At 41.0% G+C, this 23,885-nt stretch overlaps 2 protein-coding genes across 2 annotated transcripts in view; one reads left to right on the top strand and one right to left on the bottom strand.

Annotated features, from left to right (window-relative positions):
- LOC127365358 (uncharacterized) overlaps positions 1 to 23,885 on the bottom strand; it is a 168,282-nt gene that overhangs the window by 94,716 nt on the left and 49,681 nt on the right. Inside the window, exon 2 of the mRNA XM_051403388.1 lies at positions 984 to 1,340. The gene's annotated coding sequence lies outside the window, so the exon portion shown is untranslated. The remainder of the gene's footprint in view (positions 1 to 983; positions 1,341 to 23,885) is intronic.
- The window catches only part of grin3bb (glutamate receptor, ionotropic, N-methyl-D-aspartate 3Bb), a 92,030-nt gene continuing 89,167 nt past the window's right edge, over positions 21,023 to 23,885 (top strand). The window contains exon 1 of the mRNA XM_051403205.1: positions 21,023 to 21,607. Coding sequence (XP_051259165.1) covers positions 21,122 to 21,607 — 486 coding nt within the window. The 5' untranslated portion in view covers positions 21,023 to 21,121. The remainder of the gene's footprint in view (positions 21,608 to 23,885) is intronic.

The following is a 23,885-nucleotide window of genomic DNA, read 5'->3' as shown; positions in this document are numbered from 1 at the left end:
CAACTTAGTTTTTACTCTGGATCTGTCTCTCAGTTCCCTGATTATGAACTAGAGTTTTAGCTGTACAGCTAAGACTCTGGTCATAACAATACAGTCTCGAAGCACCTTATATGTTTTTACATAATCTGTTCACTGCACCTTATATTTTTACTTTGCACTACAATTATACCGCTTATTTATACATTTTATAATTTTTTATATTGCTTTTTTGATATGTCTAGGTTGTTCTCTTTACTTCATTGTGTTGTTACTGTGTGTAATGCTGCTGCTACACTGCAATTTCCCAGTTTGGGATCAATAAAGTCTATCTATCTATCTATCTATCTATCTATCTATCTATCTATCTATCTATTTATCTATGCATGATTTTGTCTCTGACCACAAATATATTACTTTTGATACACATTTTATGACTGTTTCACCATACCAGAAACGTATAATCCACTCTCACACCTTTAATAATCAGTCAGCAGCCACATTTTGTAGCCATTTTTATGGTCTGGCTAATTCTCCTCCTCACTTTTTCAACATTAATGATCAATTTAGCTGGTTAAATAATTTGTGTACATCAGCCCTTGATTTTTCCACTCCATATACATACAGGGCTGTCCCAGTTATTAATAAAACTCCCTGGATCAATGATAACATTAGACAACAAAGAAGGGAATATAGGAAGGTAGAGCACAATTGGAAATTTACAAACTTGAAGTCCACCGCCTCTACATGAGGGAACTACTGTTTAATCTGAACCAGACTACTAAAGATGCGCAAGCTGCCTACTTTTCTGATTCAATTCAATTTTTCAATTCAATTTTATTTGTATAGCGCCAATTCATAACAGAAGTTATCTCAGGACACTTTTCAAATAGAGCAGGTCTAGACCGAACTCTTTAAAACATTAATTACAGAGACCCAACAGTACCACCATGAGCAAGACCTTGGCGACGGGGGCAAGGAAAAACTGCCTGTTAAAAGGCAGAAACCTAGGACAGATCCTTCGGCTCTAGGTGGGTGGTCGTCTGTCTCGACCAGTTGGGGTGAGAGAGAGAGAGAGAGAGCGAGAGACAGACAGACAGACAGACAGACAGGTGCACAGCAACAACAGTATTGGCAATGGCAATCTAGCAGGACCATGGCAGGAGGCTCCACCAGGATCGATAAGAACCTGCGAGACGAGAAAGCACAAGAACTCCGGGGAAGAAGTGAAGTTAGTAACATGCATTAATGGGACATGAATGAGTGCAGAAAGAGAGAGGAAGGGAGGAGCTCAGTGCACCATGGGAAATCCCCCAATAGTCTAGGCCTATAGCAGCATAACTAAGGGATGGTTCAGGACTCACCTGATCCAGCCCTCTGATCATGAAGAGCTTTGTAGGTGAGGAGGAGGATTTTAAATTCTATTCTAAATTTTACTGATCTGGTTATTAGACATTATACCCACATTCACTCATTCACATAGACACATTCACTCTCTCACACTCACACATTCACATTCACTGCATCTTATTACAACACAGCACTCTTACACTTCTCCACTCATGCACTCACTTACACCACTGATCCTACTGATTTCACATAATACTGTTAGTTTAGTTTAAGTATTCTTTCCTGAATAAATAATTTGTTAATTGGCTTTGTGTGCGTCTCCCTCCTTCTTGTCACGGCCGTATGGCCCAGTTTGTGACAGTCTGAGTTAATCTTGGTTGTTTGTTCCTGTTTCACCTTGTTGGATTTTTGTACTTTTTCTTTGTCTGGACCTGTCGACCTGTCGACCTGTTAGCTCTGTCTACACCCAGGCACTGAAGTCATCCTGCTGCTGTGTTGTGATCCAGTAGTAGACAGTTTTTTTTAATAAAGTGAAAATGTAGAAATAAAATAAAAACGTAAATAATTTACAATGCTGAATTTCCACAATAGAAAGTATTGGAATGTGAGACCTAACCCTAATGAGAATTGTGTGATAATAATTTGTGGTTGTGAGATAAAAAAAAAAGAAAATTTTATCATTGATTTGAAAGTTGTGACTTAAATTATGGAGAATAAACTGGCAGCTGCAGGTAGACCTGCTTGAAGGAGACACTTGTCTCCTCACAACAGGTTTATGTAACGATAAAATATAAAACACAGTTTCAACAACACATCTGAGGACACTGATTATTAACTGATCATTAAACTGATCAGCAGATTGATCACTGAAAGAAGAGTTTATTACAATCCTACAGCTGTTTTCCTCAGTGTGTAAATGTCTTCATGTCAGAGAGAAATCAGGACGTCCTCAGTGAGAGGGCTGCTGAGTAATGAGGCTGTAGGAGGAGGAAGGTTCAGCTGGCAGCTGCTGTCATGAAGAGTAGAAAAATATCATGAATATAATCATCCAAACAATCAGAGAGAGAACTGGAGGTGTTCAGAGACAGAAAAATAACCCTTCTCCTCACACAACATTGTTTTATACTATATATATTGTTTTATATATGTTATATATGACATAAAAGCAGTACAGTAACATTGTTATAATATATATATGTTAAAAATATAAATGAGACTACAGAGGTTGTCGGCTGTTTTACAAACGCTGTGATGTTTCTTCCAGAATTTGCTGCTATTTAGTGGAATCCATTCTTCCCTCCACATCAGGAACTGTCACATAGCTGCTGAGAGGAAGCCCTGGTTGCTGAGTGTTCACACAGAGAGTCAGAGTGTTTGGAAAGACCTGAAACCTGTTGATGGTTCCTGATCACAACTGTGGACCTGCCTTATTGTTCACTGTATATGTATAATAATCGGAAACAGTGCCTGCGTGTTTGCTGCACATTTTGTGTTTAATGTTCCATACAATTCAATTCAATTCAATTCAATTTTATTTGTATAGCACCAATTCATAATAGAAGTTATCTCAGGACACTTTTCAAATAGAGAAGGTCTAGACCGAACTCCGTATAACATTATTTACAGAGACCCAACAGTACCACCATGAGCAAGCACTTGGCGACGGGGGCAAGGAAAAACTGCCTGTTAAAAGAGAGACAGAGAGACAGAAGGACAGACAGGTGCACAGCAACAACAGTAGCAACAACTACACTAATAGTAGTGACTGATGATGATGAACATGACAACAGCAACAATTGGGGACAATGAGCAGTGACAAAAGCAACAACAGTAACCGTAGCTATAATAATACTTATAATAATAATAACACTTATATCAGTGATATTGGCAATGGCAGTCAAGCAGGACCATGTCAGGAGGCTCCACCAGGATCCATGAGAACCTGTGAGACAAAAAAGCACAAGAACTCCAGGGAAGAAGTGAAGTTAGTAACATGCATTAGTGGGACATGAATGAGTGCAGAAAGAGAGAGGAAGAGAGGAGCTCAGTGCACCATGGGAAATCCCCCAGTAGTCTAGGCCTATAGCAGCATAACTAAGGGATGGTTCAGGACTCACCTGAGCCAACCCTAACTATAAGCTTTATCAAAGAGGAATGTCTTAAGCCTAGTCTTGAATGTGGTGAGGGTGTCTTCCTCCCAAACCACGACTGGAAGCTGGTTCCACAGGAGAGGAGCTTGGTAACTGAAAGCTCTGGCTCTTGTTCTGCTTTTAGAGACTATAGGAACCACAAGTAGCCCAGCATTCAGAGAACGTAGTGTTCTAGTAGGGTAATAGGGTACTATGAGCTCTTTAAGATATGAAGGGGCCTGACCATGAAGAGGTTTATAGGTGAGGAGGAGGATTTTAAATTCTATTCTAAATTTTACAGGGAGCCAATGCAAAGAAGCTAGTACAGGAGAGATGTGGTCTCTTTTTCTAGTTCCTGTCAGTACTCTTGCTGCAGCGCTCTGAATTAATTGGAGCGTTTTAATGGACTTATTGGGGCAACCTGATAATAAAGAGTTGCAGTAATCCAGCCTTGAAGTAACAAATGCATGGATTAGTTTTTCTGCATCTGTCTAGTATGTGTCTAATTTTTCTAATATTACGTAAATGAAAGAAGGCAGTCCTAGAGGTCTGCTTTATGTGGGAGTTAAATGATAAATCCTGATCAAAGATAACTCCAAGATTCCTGACAGTGGTGCTAGAGGCCAAGTTAATGCAATCTAGAGTAACTATATCTTTAGACAGTGAGTCTCTAAGGTTTTTGGGGCCAAAAACAAGAATTTCGTTTTTTTCTGAGTTTAACATCAGAAAATTGCAGGTCATCCAGGATTTTATGTCCTTAAGACATGTTTGTAATTTAGATAATTGATTAATTTCATCAGGCTTGATTGATAGATATAACTGCGTATCATCTGCATAACAGTGAAAGTTAATGGAGTGATTCCTAATAATGTTGCCTAAAGGGAGCATATATAAAGTAAATAGTGTTGGTCCAAGTACAGAACCTTGTGGAACTCCATGACTAACTGTAGTATTTATTGAAGATTCATCGTTAACATGTACAAACTGCGAGCGATCTGATAAATATGACTTAAACCAGCTTAGTGCGGTTCCTTTAATGCCAATTTGATGCTCAAGTCTCTGTAAAAGAATATTATGGTCAATGGTGTCAAATGCAGCACTAAGATCTAATAATAATAATAATCATATCCAGTAAAGAAGTGCCAATTAAGGGAACAACTTCTTTAAGCAGCCTAGTTGGGATCGGGTCTAATAGACAGGTTGATGGCTTTGATGAAGAAATGATTGAAGTTATCTGATGAAGATCGATAGCAGTAAAACAGTCTAAATATATATCTAAGTTTACATTGGCAGAAGAATAATATATATATATATATATATATATATATAAGAATATTATCACATAGATGTGTTCAGGGTGGGACTCTTATCAGACAAGTGAAGTTTGGAACCGATTGGACAATGTACACTCAGGTTATAGCAACTTTGTGTTCTGGCGGTAAATCAAAGTTTGACGCCATGCCACGGACACGCCCTTTAACAAAAAACTCACCACAATCATGAAATATCATCAACAACATGTTTTCAATTTCCTGACTAATTTCAGCTCGATCTGATCATCCTGCTAGGAGTAGAACATGGAAGTATAAAAAATGACATTTCTTTTCACCACTAAGTGGCGCTCTCACTTCTTACTGAATATTATGATATAGACGTGTTCAGGGCGGGACTTTTATCAAACGTGAAGTTTCATTGAGATCAGATCATGTATGCAGAAGTTATGACAAATCCCTCTTTCATGGCGAATCTTTAAAATTCCACGCCACGCCTTGGGCACGCCATTCGACTGAATAACGTAAATAGCACAACTTTTAATCGTAAATGTCTTTAGATGGCTGTGTCAAAATCGGAAGTCGATCCAATCAATTCCCTAGGAGGAGTTTGTTCAAATACAACATGTGCAAATTGCCAGAAATGGCCGCTAAATCCAAAATGGCCGACTTCCTGTTGGGTTTGGGATATGGCTCCCACTGGATTTTTTGTTTGTCTGGATAAGATCTACGCATGTGCCGGTGAAAGGGGCCCCTGGGTGGCACAGTTTATGGGCCCCTGAGGGGCCATTTTGGCATGCTCATAGTGGAGCCCTATAAAATTCGAAATTTTGACATGTGAGTCAAATTTTATGAGTTTTCGAGCATGTTGCAGCCTCCAAAAATGCTTCAATTACAATAGGGCCTTCGCACGGTCATTGCTCGGGCCCTAATTAACTTATAACACAGTAGCCACAGTAAACAGTGCAAAACAGTAAACAGTGCAAATGGAGTGCAAATGGAAGTAAACAGTACAGATGGAGTGCAAATGGAATTAAACAGTGCCAATGAAGGTAGAAATTGTCCTATTGTCTATTGTGCTCCCTGCCTTGACTGAGAGCTGTTGTACAGTCTGATGGCCAGGGGGATGAAAGAGTTTTTAAGTCTGTTGGTGGAGCTGGATTGGGACAGCAGTCTGCCACTGAACACACTCCTCTGCCTGGTGAAGGTGTTGTGCAGAGGGTGGTGGGGGTTGTCCAGTATGGACAGCAGTTTGTCCAGGGTCCTTCTTTCTGCCTCTGTCACCAGAGACTGGTGTCTCTCTTCTTGCTGCTTCCTCCCAAGCAAACTACAGCATAAAAGAGGACGCTGGCCACAGACTGTTTTTTTACAGATGTTGAAGGACCCCAGCCTTCTCAGGAAGTACAGACGGCTCTGCCCTTTCCTGCGAAGAGTGTCTATATTTGCTGTCCAGTCCAGCTTGTCATCCAGCTGCAGCCCCAGATATTTGTATGTCCTGACCACCTCCACATCGACCCCCTCGATGGACACTGGTTGGATATGTGGTTTCTTCCTTCTGAAGTCCACCACCATCTCCTTGGTCTTGGAGGTGTTCAGCTGCAGATGGTTGGACCTGCACCACCTCATGAAGTCCTCGACCAGGCTTCTGTACTCCCCCTCCCGTCCATCCTTGATACAGCCAACTATTGCACTATCGTCCGAGTATTTCTGCAAGTGGCAGAGCCAAGAGTTATACTGGAAATCAGATGTGTACAAGGTGAAGAGGACGGGAGAGAGCACGGACCCTGTGGTGCTCCGGTGCTGCTGACCACAGTGTCTGACGTGCAGCCCTTCAGTCAGACGTACTGTGGTCTCTCTGTGAGGTAGTCCGTAATCCATGTCACCAGGAGTGGGTCCACCCTCAATTCTGTCAGCTTGTCTCTCAGCAGGAGCGGCCGGATGGTGTTGAAGGCGCTGAAGAAATCAATAAACGCAATTCTCACAGCGCCGCTCTCCTTGTCCAGCTGAGAGTAGGCCCTGTGGAGCAGATAAAGGATGGCATCCTCCACTCCATCCTTATGTATATCGTTCAGCAAATTGACCAGATCCAGCTGAAATTCTGTCAGTAGTTCTTTAGGGCGATGACAATGACATCTTATGAATCTTAAGAATTTGCGTGGAACCACGCTGCCATGGCGACGCGGCAAAAATCAGATTTTCTGTTAACATTTGAACACATCTTGGACCAATAACCCAAACCCAACAGGAAGTTGGACATTTTGATTTTTCGGCGTTTGTATTTGAACAAACTCCTCCGAGGGAATTTATCGGATCAACTTCAAAATTGGTCAGTACAGTTAAAAAATGTTGCTGATTAAAAGTTATGTCATTTGTGCATGTACGTAAAGGGCGTGTCCATGGCTTTCCATCAAAGTTGGCCATTTTGGTAATTTCTGTGATTTTTCACGTTGTATTTGAACTCCTCCTCCTAGGGAATATATCTGATAAATTTCAAAATTGGTCAGTACAATCAAAACAAACTGTAGATGAAAAGTTGTCCTATTTGTGACTGTACATCGAACTGCGTGCCCCTGACGACTCCCTCGGCTTCTGACGATGAGGGCTTGGGCGTGGGGCGCCATGCAGGCCCCGACATAAGTTGATGGCGAGGTCCTGAATTAATTCATTTCTATCACTGAGTGTAATAATTAATAATATATGTATAATTGTATCATGAATTGTTATTTTTCAGTCAGTCGGAGTGTTGCAGTTTCCTGAACAGATGAGAGATTTTCTTAAATGTCACTGGACTGTTTTTACAATTCTGCCCAAAGCCTCAACTGCAGGAGTATGAGACCAGAGAGGAGGAAGAGGAGCAGGAGGAGCAGGAGAAGGCATGTTGGGTCAGTGCAGATCTGCCTGCAGTCAGGTGAGGATGATGCCTCAGGAAGAGGAAAATCAGACAGAAAGATCAATATTCAGCACTTTATTTTTTATTTAATGTGTTCTTGTTTACTTATTGTATATATTATTGTTATTATATATTTTTATATTTCAGTCTGTATCAATATCTACATTATATCACAGTGTATATTATTTATATTATCTTTAATCAGTATTAAGTCTTGATTTTATTCATGTTTGATTCAGGAGTTAAAATCTGTGTATTTACATCAAGGTGTTGCTAAGCAGCAGTAAACCTTTTAGCCCCTGAGGCTAGCGTTAGCTTGCAAATCCATTACTGTGTGTGTGTGTGTGTGTGTGTGTGTGTGAGAGTGTTTGAGAAGATCATCATTAGGGTGGTATAAGTCTTTATTTACTTTATTCAGACTGATTCAAACACAGAGCAACAATTTTAAATCTGCAATTAGTAAAATATGATAATCAACTATCAATAATTATGATAGTGAAATATGATAAAAATCAGATATCAATTATTATGTTATTAAAATATCAGTGAAGAATATTTAACGTTCACTGATTGATTTCTTTGGTTTTAGATTTTAAAGATATTTTCTGTCTTCCTGTGAGCACGCTGGAAAATGCTGAGGAGCTTTTATGTCTTTAATCCTCCTCCTCCTCCTCCTCCTCCTTTTTCTGGGCTTTTTGAACCCCAAGGCTAGGCTGCAGGAGCAGGAAGCTGTGAATTATGGGATAAAGAGGGTTTGGTTGGAGCATTAGAACAGCAGGAGTGGACTGCAGTCAGTGACTTTATTATTTCTCCTCTGATGAAGTTAAACCGATGTTCTTCCATCTGTCACCGGATAATAAATCCTCTGTAATCATTAATAATTATCTGCTTCAAACCCCAAACAATGACAGACTCCATAAGGAGGTGATACGAAGGTCGTAAGTAGGAGGAAGTAAAGCCACAAGGAGGAGTTGAGGAGGAGTCATTCACTGATTAATCTTATTGTTAGCAGGTTGGTTGGTTGATGACTGTGGTTGTGTTGGCTCTCTACTGCTGTCTCTGTCCTTAACTTTGAGCTCCATTTGTGAGAGCAGAGACAGTGGAGAGAGCTGGCAATGGCTGCACTGTGCATGAAAGCTTTGTGAGTAAAAAACAGCTGTGTGATAGCTGACTTTAAACAAGATTGGATCAATAAAGCTCAATATAAAAGATCAGTAAAAAATGCCTTGATGATGTACAATAATGTAAGCTTTGGCTTGGATTAGATGATAACGAATTGTTTCTTTATTCAGAGATCTCCCATTTTCTATCCGTTGTCACCACCAAGTTTCCACTGAAATCTTTCAATGTGACATTTCCACTATAACATGTCCACTGGTTTCCACTGGTTATGCTGCTGTAGGCCTAGACTGCCAGGAGATTTCCCATGATGCACTGAGCTCCGCTCTTCCTCTTTCCCTCTTTCTGCACACATTTATGTCCCATTAATGGAGCGAAGCCTACGAGCTAGTTCAACTCGGGCTGCGTGGATATACACACATGACATGCTTCACTCCATAATCACTAACCAAGCGCTCCCTTCCAATCTGGCGGTCTATTTAAACTGCACAATTTCGCAGCTCTCCCTCTGCTCTGCCCCACCACCACAGCATCCACCTGTAGGCTCCGACTGGGGGTTAAGGTATATGCGCATCACTCCCCAATATCTCTATGTAAACATATCTGTTGGGAGTGATGAGGTCGGAGCCTAGACGCCAAAATCTAAATATGCTATACTGCTGTAATAAACATATCAAACGTGAGTTGGCTGACTGAAATGCATGTTACTAACTTCACTTCTTCCCCGGAGTTCTTGTGCTTTCTGGGTTGGCAGGTTGTCATGGATCCTGGTGGAGCCTCCTGCCATGGTCCTGCTTGACTCCCATTGCTAATATTACTGAAATATTATTGTTATTATTATTATTATTATTATTTAGTCCTTAAATCAGATAAAGTAATTATTGTAGGTGATTTTAATATTCATATGGATGTTGACAATGACAGCCTTAGTAACGCATTTATATCATTAATAGACTCAATTGGCTTCTGTCAGAGTGTAAATAAACCAACTCATTGTTTTAATCACACTCTTGACCTTTTTCTTTCATATTGCATTGGTACTGAACATTTAATAGTCATCCCACATAATTGTTTTCTATCTGACCATTATTTAATAACTTTTGAATTTCTATTATTAGATTATAAGCCATTAGGCAAAACTTCCTACAGCAGATGTCTATCTGACAATGCTGTAGCAAAATTTAAGGAGGAGATTCCATCAGTGTTTATTTCAATGCCATGTCTGAATATAACAGAGTCCTATAACAACTTTAGTCCCTCTGAAATTGATAATCTTGTCGATAGTGCTGCAGGCTCACTACGATCAACATTAGACTCTATCGCTCCTATAAAAAGGAAATTATTAAAACATAGGAGACTAGCACCTTGGTACAACCACCAAACCCGCCAGTTAAATAAAAAAACAAGGAAGTCGGAAAGGAAATGGTGCTTCTAAATTATTAGAAAATTGCTCAATTCGGCGAGATAATCTTAAAACTTATAGCCTAAAGGCCCTCCGTAATGCCAGAGGAGCCTATTATTCAGCACTTATAGAAGATAATAAGAATAACCCTAGGTTCCTCTTCAGCACTGTAGCCAGGCTGACAGAGAGTCACAGCTCTATTGAGCCACATATCCCCATAAACTTCAGTAGCAATGACTTCATGAGCTTCTTTTATAATACAATTATTACTATTAGAGAGAAAATTAGTCACCAAATGCCCTCAACAGGTATCACTGGCTCTCCAAGTTCAGGAACTTTAACTAATGTAAACTCAGATATATATTTAGACTGTTTTTCTGCTATCGATCTTCATCAGTTAACTTCAATAATTTCTACATCGAAGCCATCAACCTGTCTGTTAGACCCCATCCCAACTAGGCTGCTTAAAGAAGTCGTACCCTTAATTGGCACTTCTTTACTAGATATGATTAATCTTTCCTTATTGTCAGGATATGTACCACAGTCCTTTAAAGTAGCTGTAATTAAACCCCTTCTTAAAAAGCCCACTCTTGACCCAGGGGTTTTAGTCAACTATAGACCTATTTCTAACCTCCCCTTCCTCTCTACGATTCTGGAGAAAGTAGTCGCCAAAGAGTTGTGTGACTTTTTACATAACAATAGTTTTTAGGATTTTCAGTCAGGATTTAGAGTTCATCACAGCACAGAGACAGCTCTGGTTAAAGTTAATAATGACCTTCTGACTGCTTCTGATAATGGACTTGTCTCTATACTTGTATTATTAGATCTTAGTGCTGCATTTGATACCATTGACCATAATATTCTTTTACAGAGACTTGAGCATCAAATTGGCATTAAAGGAACCACACTAAGCTGGTTTAAGTCATATTTATCAGATCATTCGCAGTTTGTACATGTTAACGATGAATCTTCCATAAATACCACCGTTAGTCATGGAGGTCCACAAGGTTCTGTACTTGGACCAATACTATTCACTTTATATATGCTCCTTTTAGGCAACATTATTAGGAATCACGCCATTAACTTTCATTGCTATGCAGATGATACGCAGTTATATCTATTGATCAAGCCCGATGAAATGAATCAATTATGTAAATCACAAACATGTCTTACGGACATAAAATCCTGGATGAGTTGCAATTTTCTGATGTTAAATTGTACTTGGACCCAAAAACCTCAGAGACTCACTGTCTGAAGATATAGTTACTCTAGATGGCATTACCTTGGCCTCGAGTACCACTGTCAGGAATCTTGGAGTTATCTTTGATCAGGATTTGTCATTTAATTCCCACATAAAGCAGACCTCTAGGACTGCCTTCTTTCATTTACGTAATATTACAAAAATTAGAGACATCCGGTCACAGACAGATGCAGAAAAATTAATCCATGCATTTGTTACTTCTAGGCTGGATTACTGCAACTCTGTATTATCAGGCTGCCCCAATAAGTCCATTAAGACGCTCCAATTAATTCAAAACACTGCAGCAGTGAATGCAGGGCTACTTGTGGTTCCTATAGTCTCTAAAAGTAGAACAGGAGCCAGAGCCTTCAGTTACCAAGCTCCTCTCCTGTGGAACCAGCTTCCAGTTGTGGTTCGGGAGGCAGACACCCTCTCCACATTCAAGAGTAAGCTTAAGACGTTCCTCTTTGATAAAGCCTATTGTTAGGCCTCGATCAGGTGAGTCCTGAACCATCTCTTAGTTATGCTGCTATAGGCCTAGACTATCGGGGGGTTTCCCATGGTGCACTGAGCTCCTCTCTTCCTCTCTCTGTCCCCCATCGTTGTGGCTGTTGTCATCGTAACTAGGATTGACTCAATCACAATCACAGTCACAATCAATCAGTCTCAGTCAATAAGTAATTAATTACAATGAATAAATCAATCAATCAGTTTGTGTTAACTAAAAATGTCATTAAAACAGTAGTAAATTAACAGGCTTAAGTTAAAACAAGTAGTCTGTTGTCAATATAACAGTAATAATAAATTATTAAATATAATATATATAATATTAAAATATATTAAAATTAAAATAAAATAGATAGATAAAACTGTAAATGTGTGTGTGTGTGTATATATTAAAAAAAACAACAACAACAACAACAACTAAAACAATTATTTTATACATTTATCTGAGTTTCCATTGGTTGTCCTCAGTTCGTGGCATGAGGAGACATATTTTGCTGCAATAATTTTACTTTTTGGCATATCTCCCAGTAAATAGGGGAGTTTCTGTGTGTCTGATAATAATTTGAATTCGGGGTATATTTGGGAAATGTTTGCGAATTGTTTTTCTCTTAAAGTTTTGAATTTAGGGCATGAGGTTAGAAAGTGCAGCTCTGTCTCTACCTGTCCTCTGTCACACTGGGAGCAGAGTCTCTCCTCTTCTCTCTCTCTTTCTCTCTCTCTCATTTCAATTAAATTTCAATTTTATTTGTATAGCGCCAATTCATAACAGAAGTTATCTCAGTTTCTGCCTCTTAAAAGGAAGTTTTTCCTTGCCACTGTCTCCAAGATCTTGCTCATGGTGGGAACTGTTGGGTCACTGTAAATAATGTTATAAGGAGTTCGGTCTAGACCTGCTCTATTTGAAAAGTGTCCTGAGAAAACTTCTGTTATGATTTGGTGCTATACAAATAAAACTGAATTGAATTGAATCGGTTTCCACTGGTTTCCACTGTGACATTTCCCCTAATTTCCACTGGTTTCCACTGTGACGTTTCCACTGGTTTCAACTGTGACATTTCCCCTAAATTCCACTGTAACGTTTCCACTGGTTTCAACTGCGACGTTTCCACTAAATTCCACTGTAACGTTTCCACTGGTTTCAACTGTGACGTTTCCACTAAATTCCAGTATAACATTTCCACTGGTTTCCACTGTACATTTCCACTGGTTTCAACTGTGACGTTTCCACTAAATTCCACTGTAACATCTCCACTGGTTTCCACTGTGACGTTTCCACTGTGACTTTTCCACTGTGAAGTTTCCACTGTGACGTTTCCACTGTGAAGTTTCCACTGTGACGTTTCCACTGGTTTCCACTGTAACTTTTCCACTGGTTTCAACTGGTTTCCACTGTAACATTTTCACTGGTTTCCACTGAATTCCACTGTAACGTTTTCACTGGTTTCAACTGTGACGTTTCCCCTAAATTCCACTGTAACGTTTCCACTGGTTTCAACTGCGACGTTTCCACTGGTTTCAACTGTGACGTTTCCACTAAATTCCAGTATAACATTTCCACTGGTTTCCACTGTGACGTTTCCACTGGTTTCCACTGTAACATTTCCACTGGTTTCCACTGTACATTTCCACTGGTTTCAACTGTGACGTTTCCACTAAATTCCACTGTAACATCTCCACTGGTTTCCACTGTGACGTTTCCACTGTGACTTTTCCACTGTGAAGTTTCCACTGTGACGTTTCCACTGGTTTCCACTGTGACGTTTCCACTGTGACGTTTCCACTGTGACGTTTCCACTGTGAAGTTTCCACTGTGACGTTTCCACTGGTTTCCACTGTAACTTTTCCACTGGTTTCAACTGGTTTCCACTGTAACATTTTCACTGGTTTCCACTGAATTCCACTGTAACGTTTTCACTGGTTTCAACTGTGACGTTTCCCCTAAATTCCACTGTAACGTTTCCACTGGTTTCAACTGCGACGTTTCCACTGGTTTCAACTGTGACGTTTCCACTAAATTCCAGTATAACATTTCCACTGGTTTCCACTGTGACGTTTCCACTGGTTTCCACTGTAACATTTCCACTGGTTTCCACTGTACATTTCCACTGGTTTCAACTGTGACGTTTCCACTAAATTCCACTGTAACATCTCCACTGGTTTCCACTGTGACGTTTCCACTGTGACTTTTCCACTGTGAAGTTTCCACTGTGACGTTTCCACTGGTTTCCACTGTGACGTTTCCACTGTGACGTTTCCACTGTGAAGTTTCCACTGTGACGTTTCCACTGGTTTCCACTGTAACTTTTCCACTGGTTTCAACTGGTTTCCACTGTAACATTTTCACTGGTTTCCACTGAATTCCACTGTAACGTTTTCACTGGTTTCAACTGTGACGTTTCCACTGGTTTCAACTGTGACGTTTCCACTGGTTTCCACTGGTTTCCACTGTGACGTTTCCACTGGTTTCAACTGTGACGTTTCCACTGGTTTCAACTGTCTCACAGGTTCTTATTGATCCTGTGCACCTGTCTGTCTGTTTGTCTCTCTCTCTGTCTCTGTCTGTCTCTCTCTCTCACCCCAACTGGTCAGCAGACGACAACCCTCCTAGAGCCGGAGGATCTGTCCTAGGTTTCTGTCTTTTAACGGGCAGTTTTTGCCAAATGCTTGCTCATGGTGGTACTGTTGGGTCTCTGTAAATAATGTTATAAAGAGTTCGGTCTAGACCTGCTCTATTTGAAAAGTGTCCTGAGATAACTTTTGTTATGAATTGGCGCTATACAAATAAAATTGAATTGAATTGAATTGATAACTTAAGATCCACACATCCGATGACTACAACACTTCATCCGGTTCAAATCTAGAGTTAAAAAGAAAACAGAAGTTATCTGTTATGATTTGGTGCTATACAAATAAAACTGAATTGAATTGAATCGGTTTCCACTGGTTTCCACTGTGACATTTCCACTAATTTCCACTGGTTTCCACTGTGACGTTTCCACTGTGACGTTTCCACTGTGACGTTTCCACTGTGAAGTTTCCACTGTGACATTTCCACTGGTTTCCACTGTAACGTTTCCACTGGTTTCAACTGTGACATTTCCCCTAAATTCCACTGTAACGTTTCCACTGGTTTCAACTGCGACGTTTCCACTGTGACGTTTCCACTGTGACGTTTCCACTGTGACGTTTCCACTGTGACGTTTCCACTGGTTTCCACTGTAACATTTCCACTGGTTTCCACTTGTTTCTACTGGTTTCCTCAGTGTATAACATCACTGATGTCCACTCCGAGCTGCTCTATATAGATATAAACTATATTTAGTTTAAAATTGTATAATTAAAATTGCCACGCAGCGCTTACTTCCTGTTGCCGGTAGGTGGCGCTATCACTATGTCTTAATATTATCATGTAGACAAGTTCAGGGTGGGACTGTTGTAACACACGTGAAGTTTCATTGAGATTGGACCACGTACGATGAAGTTATGAGGACATGTTCAGGGCGAGACTGTTACAGAATATATGAAATGTACTGGAGATTGGACATTGCACACTGAAGTTATGAGTGCTGTTTTATGGAGAATCCGCTGAATTCGACAAGTCGTCACTGGCACGGTCATTTCACGTGACTCAGCTCAAAATCGCCACGCAGCGCTTACTTCCTATTGCCAGTAGGTGGTGCTATCACTATGTCTGAATATGGTCATGTACACGTGTTCAGGGCGGGACTGTTATCAAGCATTTGAAGGACTGCCTTCTCTCATTTACGTAATATTACAAAAAATAGACACATACTATCACAGACAGATGCAGAAAAACTAATCCATGCATTTGTTACTTCAAGGCTGGATTACTGCAACTCTTTATTATCAGGTTGCCCCAATAAGTCCATTAAAACGCTCCAATTAATTCAGAATGCTGCAGCACGAGTACTGACAGGAACTAGAAAAAGAGATCACATCTCTCCTGTACTAGCTTCTCTGCATTGGCTCCCTGTAAAATGTAGAATAGAATTTAAAATCCTCCTCCTCACCTATAAAGCTCTTCATGGTCAGGCCCCTTCATATCTTAAAGAGCTCATAGTACACTATTACCCCACTAGAACACTACGTTCTCTGAATGCTGGGCTACTTGTGGTTCCTATAGTCTCTAAAAGTAGAACAGGAGCCAGAGCCTTCAGTTACCAAGCTCCTCTCCTGTGGAACCAGCTTCCAGTTGTGGTTCTGGAGGCAGACAATCTCACCACATTTAAGAGTAGGCTTAAGACATTCCTCTTTGATAAAGCTTATAGTTAGGGCTGGATCAGGTGAGTCCTGAACCATCCCTTAGTTATGCTGCTATAGGCCTAGACTATCGGGGGATTTCCCATGGTGCACTGAGCTCCTCTCTTCCTCTCTCTTTCTGCATCAGAAAATCAAATCAAAATTTCCCGCCACCCCACAGACACGCCCCCTCACCTCAGTCAACACATAGCATCAACAATGTGTTTTGCATTTTATAAGTAAATTTAAGCTGGATCTGATCATCCTGCGAGGAGTACAACATGAAAGTATAAAACGTGATACTTCCTGTTACCAGTATGTGGCGCTATCACTATGTCTGAATATTGTCATGTAGACGTGTTCAGGGTGGGACTGTTATCAAACACGTGAAGTTTCATTGAGATTGGATCATTACGCTGAAGTTATGAGGACGTGTTCAGGGTGGGACTGTACACTGAAGATGAGTACTATCTGTTTGATGGCCAATCGGTGGAATTCGACACGTCGTCACAGGCACACGGTTAAACATACAGTCACAAATAGCACAACTTTTGATAACCAATGTGTGTAGATTGAAGTGATCGAATTTGAAGTCAATCTGATAAAATCTGTAGGAGGAATTAGTTAAAACAGAAGCCCTTAAATGCCGGAAATAGCATCACAGTTTGACATTCGATTCCACCTGGCCAACTTTGAGGGAGTACCACGGACACGCCCTTTAACGTGCAGTCACAAATAGCACAACTTTTAATCAGCACCATTTTTTGACTGTACTGACCAATTTTGAAGAAGATCCAATAAATTCCCTAGGAGGAGTTCGTTCAAATACAACGCGAAAAATCACAGAAAATGACCAAAAAAATCTAAATGGCTGACTTTGATGCCATGCCACGGACACGCCCTTTAATGTACATGCACAAATAGCACAACTTTTAATCAGCACCATTTTTTGACTGTACTGACCAATTTTTAAGCATATCCGTTAAATTCCCTAGGAGGAGTTCATTCAAATACAACGCGAAAAGTTCGCCGAAAGTGAAACTTTAAATCAAAATGGCTGACTTCCTGTGGGGTTTGGGGTATGGGTCCAAGAGGCTTTTTTGTACGTCCCGGCATGTTACACATGCCTACCAAGTTTCGTACATATTGGTGAAACGTGGCGCCGGGGCTGCGGTTTTTTTTATCCTGTAGGGGGCGCTACACACACAACAAACACGATTTTTGGTATGTGAGCTTCAGGCCCCACTCTACACATGCCCTGTGAATTTCATTTTCATAACTATTACGGTCTCCGTGATTTACCATGCCACCAGAGCGCCACCTAGTGGCAGATTGTTGACACATTTTTTAGCGAGCCTCAGGGAGCCATGGGGAAGCATCATACCAAGTTTCATCTTAATCACACAAACCGTTGTAGAGATATAAACTTCTACATTTTAAAGAGCGCCACCTAGTGGCGATGGCCTGAAATTGTGCACGATGCTTAAGGAAGTGAATGTGGAACTATGGACCCAAGTTTGGTGTCAATCGGACATACCATTCACAGAACGCGTGGATACAAGGTTTATGAATGTGCAATAAACTATGCAGAAGTTATTAGCCTAAACGCACTTTTTATGATAGTAGTGCCACCTAGTGGCCAACCCGAAAGCGACGCATAGAATATCCCCATTTTCACCAGGCCTGACAACTTTGCCAAATAAAATTGACTTTTCGTATATGTTCAGGGGGGCAAAAACGCAGTCGAAGGGGGCTAAAAATAAGAAGAAGAATAGGTAAGAAATCAAGCAAAAACAATAGGGACCTCCAGCGGTCGCTGGCTCGGTCCCTAACTAGTGTTGTTTTTAATGCTGATATTTAGTGAGCAGGACTGCTAATGGCTGATGAATGCTGAAATTAAAGTTCACATATAACTCCTTTATTCCACACATTACAGTCTAATATACACATTATCTCAGCCAGTAATGTTTACATTGAATTTATATGAATTAATAAAATATAAAAATACATTTGTTTATGCTGGAGATTTCAGATTTCAGTCTGCTTGCATTATTCTATACATTATGACATATACTTTATGTATACATATACATACATATATGTGTATACTTACAACAGCAAATGTAAAGACAATGGTGACAAACATTTACAACAGGAATGCCTGTATCAGACACTCTGACAGAGAGGGGGTGCTAACGCCGTTCCACTGCGGACACACTGACAGCAGGGGGCGCTAACGCCATTACACTGTGGACACTCTGACAGCAGGGGGCGCTAACGCCATTCCAGAGAGAGCTGTTTTAAGGTCAGTTAGTTTTTCTCTCTGGGGATCAATCAGATGATTTTATTTTTCTAATTAATGTTGATTTTTGGTGTTCCACTTCCTGATCTGGTTTGTATGGAATATTTAATGTGTGTGTGTGTGTGTGTGTGTGTGTGTGTGTGTGTGTGTGTTATGTAACTGTGTCTGCTGTGATGTTCTCAGGATGACGAATCGGAACCTCAGAGTGAAAATGAGCTGGATTCTTCCCAAAATCCTCTGTAGCAGCAAAACATCACATCTTGTGTACTTATACTGCAATAATACTCCTGGAGCATCTTTGTGGTGTATCTTCAGTATTCCCTGTGTACTGTTTCTGTGACCACCTAATTGTCTTTACAGAACAAACATAAACATGGTGTTTTTCTTGTGGAGTTTTGAATAAAATCACTGTACAACAATATACACTGATCAGCAGTGGTGGACAAGTTACTTCCAAAATGTAAAATATATTTCATATTACTAGTTACTTGCATTTGAAAGTAATAAGTTTCTTTACAATATTACCTTCTGTGTAGAGTAATAAGTTACTCTTTACTTTTTAGTTACTTTCACTGTGATTGATGATTTATGGTTGTATTTCTTTTAAATCAAGCTTTTTAATATTTTCACTTGTATTCTTTTAATCTACTACAAGTATATGAATTTCAATTTACATTGCATAGTTTTAAAGGTTGTCTTCCGTGAATGATTTTTCCTCAGACACTGAGACACAAATCTCTAGTGACTTTATATATTTCTGTCCGTATTTTTTTTAGTGAGGGCTTTATTCATTACCACCCACAGTCTCATTTATGAGTATTGTAAAACATGGAGATGTATTATTTATTATTTTACTTAACTGTTAAAGTATTCTGAAATGATGTGACAATAACAACCTTGAAAATCCCTCTGCAAACACAACTGACTTAACAAATTGAAACAATTTTTAATCATTGAATCACCTCTCACACCACCTGTAGTGTCTCATCTTAAATGAACTATCTGTGGAAATGTGTTTATACCTCAACAATAGGACTGTATCATTAGAGATTTGTTTTTACCTTGTCACTTGATCGAACAGGGATTTTGCTGACAAGCTTTTGAAACGCCGGCAACTCAACTGCAGAAAGAGGCAGCGCATCCTCCACAACATACTCAGCCACCAGCCTTCTCACTTCTCCTGGGTCAAGCATCTTCACCTCTGGTCTGGAGAAATCCAACTTTCGTTGTTTAGATCTGCTCGCGCCGTCATCTACCATCTGTTTGCTAGCAAGAGGTAATTTAGCCGCTAGCTTAAGGTTGCTGTGCACTCTCTCCAGGTGTTTCTTGAGGTTACTTGTACTATTTTTAGCCATAGACCGTTCCCTCGGCCTCCCACCAGCACATAAAGTGCACCTTACTGTGAGGTTCTTATCCATTTCTGTGACAAATTCAAAACAGTGCGAGTATAACCACTTAGAAAACGTTGAATTATCAGTTGTTGTTGTTGCCATCTCCAAACCAAACCGTCTTCTTCTTCTTCTGTTGATTTAAAACCGTCTTCTTCTCCTCTTTTGGGTTGTTTTTTCAAAATCACCGCCTGTGCGACAGCTCAGATTTTAACGCGTTACCGGACTCAGTAACTGTAATGACATTACCAAAATATAGTTAGTAATGCGTTATATTACCCCCAACACTGCTGATCAGTGACCTGACAGTGGGGGGGGGGGGTATATCAGGCAGACAGTGGACAGAGTTGATGTGTTAGAAGCAGGAAAAATGGGCCGCGTGAGGATCTGATCCACTTTGACAAGAACCACATTGTGATGGACGACTGGGTCAGAACATCTCCAAACCTGCAGCTCTTGTGGGGGGTTCCCGGTCTGCAGAGGTCAGTACCTATCAAAAGTGGTCCAAGGAAGGAACAGAACCAGAGACAGGGTCATGGGGGACCGAGGCTCATTGATGCAGGTGGGGAGTGAAGGCTGGCCCGTGTGGTCCGATCCAACAGACGAGCTTCTGTAGCTCAAACTGCTGAAACAGTTAATGCTGGTTCTGATAGAAAGAGAGAGAGAGAGAGAGACACAGACAGACAGACAGGTTCACAGTCACCTCTGCTCTTCTATACCTCTGTGTCTCCCCTTTTCTCAGTAAAGCACCTCCTGCATCACTTTTTCCTCCACTCTCCTCTTATTTTCCTCTCTTCCTGCTCCTCCTGAGCCCTTCTCCTCCTCTCTAGCACCTCTTCCCAATTCACTTTGTTTTCTTTTCCATCATTCTTTCTTCTGCTTTTCCTCCTTTCAAAGTAACACCTCCTACCTACTTTCACCTCCTTATTTTCCTCTTTCTCATGGCTTCATACACCTCCCCATCTCTCTTTTTCCTCTTCAACACCTCCTTTAACATCACTTCCAAATCTCCTCCTCTTCTCTCTGTAAATCACCCCCCCCGCCGTCACCTTTTTCCTCCCCTCTCTGCTTCTTCACCTCCTTATTTTTCTCTCTTCCTGCTTCTCCTCCTCCACTCCAGCACCTCCTCACCCCTCACTTTGTTTTCACCTCCGTCCTCCTGTGTTTTGGGAGCGCCCGCCCCCCCAACCGCTGTCTCCTCCCTCCCTCAGTCTCTCTCCAGCAGGAGGAGCAGTCAGTCTGAGGAGAACCGGAGGAGCGGCAGAGCGATGCTGAGCGCGCGGCAGGATGTCTTACACCTTCTCCTGGTCCCGGACTCTCGGAGTCCTCCTCCTGCAGCTCCTCCTCGCGCCGCCGTGCCTTCTCCACCCGGAGCCGTGCCACCTCCTGGCTCAGATCGGACACACGGTCCGGGTCGGCGCGCTCCTGCCGGCGCAGCGACCGGCTCGGGTCCAGGTCCAGGCGGCGCTGAGTCGTGTGGCAGCCGCAATGAGCCGGGACAGGGATCGGGACCGGGACCAAGAGCCGGACCGGGGACGGGACAACTTTCTGCCCTACAACCTGAGCCTGGAGCTGGTTTCCCGGCAGCCGTCCGCCGCGGACCCGGAGTCCCTGTTCCGGTGCGTTTGTCAGGGCGTGGTGGTTCAGGGGGTTTCTGCCGTGCTGGCCTTCCCGCAGACCCGTGAGGAGCTGCTACAGGTGGACCTGATGGCCTCGTTCCTGGAGATCCCGTTCTTGAGCGTCTTTGAGCACGGGGAGCCGCTCCGCACGCAGGTACGGAACTACACCTGGACCCGGGCGGCAGTGCGCTCCGGGTGCTCAATGTGGTTTGTCCCGGTCTCTGTCTCGGTCTCTATGTCTGCGGTTTGTGGTTCTGTGTGATCCGGTTTGACCTTGACCTGGTTGTAGAGCTCTGGGTCCTGGTTTATGTATGAAATCAGGAGCGCCTGCGGCTGCAGAGACCCAAATGTGTACTCAGATAATACTTTAATAATACTACAATATTCCCCGGTAATGTTTACAGATATATGTACTTACACTCTATAATACTACAATAATACACAGTAGTGTACACAGATATATGTACTTACACTCTATAATACTACAATAACACACAGTAGTGTACACAGATATATGTACTTATACTCTATAATACTACAATAACACACAGATATATGTACTTATACTCTATAATACTACAATAACACACAGATATATGTACTTATACTCTATAATACTACAATAACACACAGATATATGTACTTATACTCTATAATACTACAATAACACACAGATATATGTACTTATACTCTATAATACTACAATAACACACAGATATATGTACTTATACTCTATAATACTACAATAACACACAGTAATGTTATTGATTTTAATAATGTAAGACAGTTGTTATTGATTATTAAAGATTTTTATATTCACAATAATATTGCACTTTAGTGTCATGTCATTATACCATGCTACGTTGGTAACACACACACACACACACACATATAGATACAACTAAATGATTCATTGTCTCTCTAACAGATCAGTTCAGATCAAATGTATAGAAACATAATGTTGTCAGAGGATTATTCTATGTTATTACATTGATATGTATCATTATTATTATTTACCGTCACATGATAAGCGGCAAAGTCGAGATATTTGTATTGTGACGTCAGCTCTGTAGTGAAGTCTCAATGACAGAAACAGTAAAAAAATCTATTTTTGTTGTTGTGAAGCAGCAGACTGAGCTGCGTTTATGTGTCTGCATGTTTGAAGTGACTCCTCTCGTCCTCCTGCTGCTGTTTGTTGTTGTTGATTCAGAGATTCTCTGAAGGAGCTCCAACATCTGCTCAGAGACTCAGAGACTCAGAGAGGGAAAGTAGCTGCTGTTTGATGTTTACACAGCAGATTCCTCTCATCAGGTCAGAGTCGGTCAGCAGCAGCTTTTTATTCCAGCTCTGTTTCTCTTCCTCCAGCAGTCACCGAAATGTCTCAAAATACGAATGGAGTTTGGTTGCTGTTGCTGTGTTTCACTTTTTGGTGGAGAACCACTGGTTCTGCAGCCTGATGTTTCATATTTCACTGTTATTCCATAACTGTGTATAGATTGGCTGATTAAATGGTGAAGAGTGTGAAACTATTCTATAGTTTACTATCATTTAGTCAGTAAAATAATAGTGACATTGAAATATCCATACTTTTAGGAAGCGGACTGTAGCAATAGCCTATCAGCAACATGAACCCAGAAATGCTGTCTACCAAAGTTTTATGTTTGAAATGTACAGTATGGGTCCCCAGCATATGTCGGAAACATCCATTTTGTATTTAGAAAATGTCAGAAATGAATTCAGCGTCCTCAGTAACCCCAAAACCTCCTATATTGTCCCAATCAGCCAATCAGCTACTGAGATATTGTTTGAAAATATGAATGAAGTTTGGTCGCTTGTTTTCTGACAGGATGCGATGACATTGTAGTACCTGTGTGTGTGTATGTATGTGTTGGTCAACAGGTTTTCACTCATTCATTATGCAACTAGATGTAATGTTTTTTTTGTCTGTTGTTTAGTCTCACATTCAACCCAGTCATTCTCTGGGAAAGAGGCTGATGAAACCTTTGAAAATGTAATGAATGAAATGAAGCAGTCATTTAACTCCCACATAAAGCAGACCTCTAGGACTGCCTTCTTTCATTTACGTAATATTAGAAAAATTAGACACATACTATCACAGACAGATGCAGAAAAACTAATCCATGCATTTGTTACTTCAAGGCTGGATTACTGCAACTCTTTATTATCAGGTTGCCCCAATAAGTCCATTAAAACGCTCCAATTAATTCAGAACGCTGCAGCACGAGTACTGACAGGAACTAGAAAAAGAGATCACATCTCTCCTGTACTAGCTTCTCTGCATTTGCTCCCTGTAAAATGTAGAATAGAATTTAAAATCCTCCTCCTCACCTATAAAGCTCTTCATGGTCAGGCCCCTTCATATCTTAAAGAGCTCATAGTACCCTATTACCCCTCTAGAACACTACGTTCTC

This window comes from Dicentrarchus labrax, unplaced genomic scaffold (genome assembly GCF_905237075.1).
Source record: "Dicentrarchus labrax unplaced genomic scaffold, dlabrax2021, whole genome shotgun sequence".
Lineage (NCBI taxonomy): Eukaryota > Metazoa > Chordata > Actinopteri > Moronidae > Dicentrarchus > Dicentrarchus labrax.
Note: the sequence above shows the minus strand (reverse complement) of the source record. Positions and strands in the feature narration are given on the sequence as shown.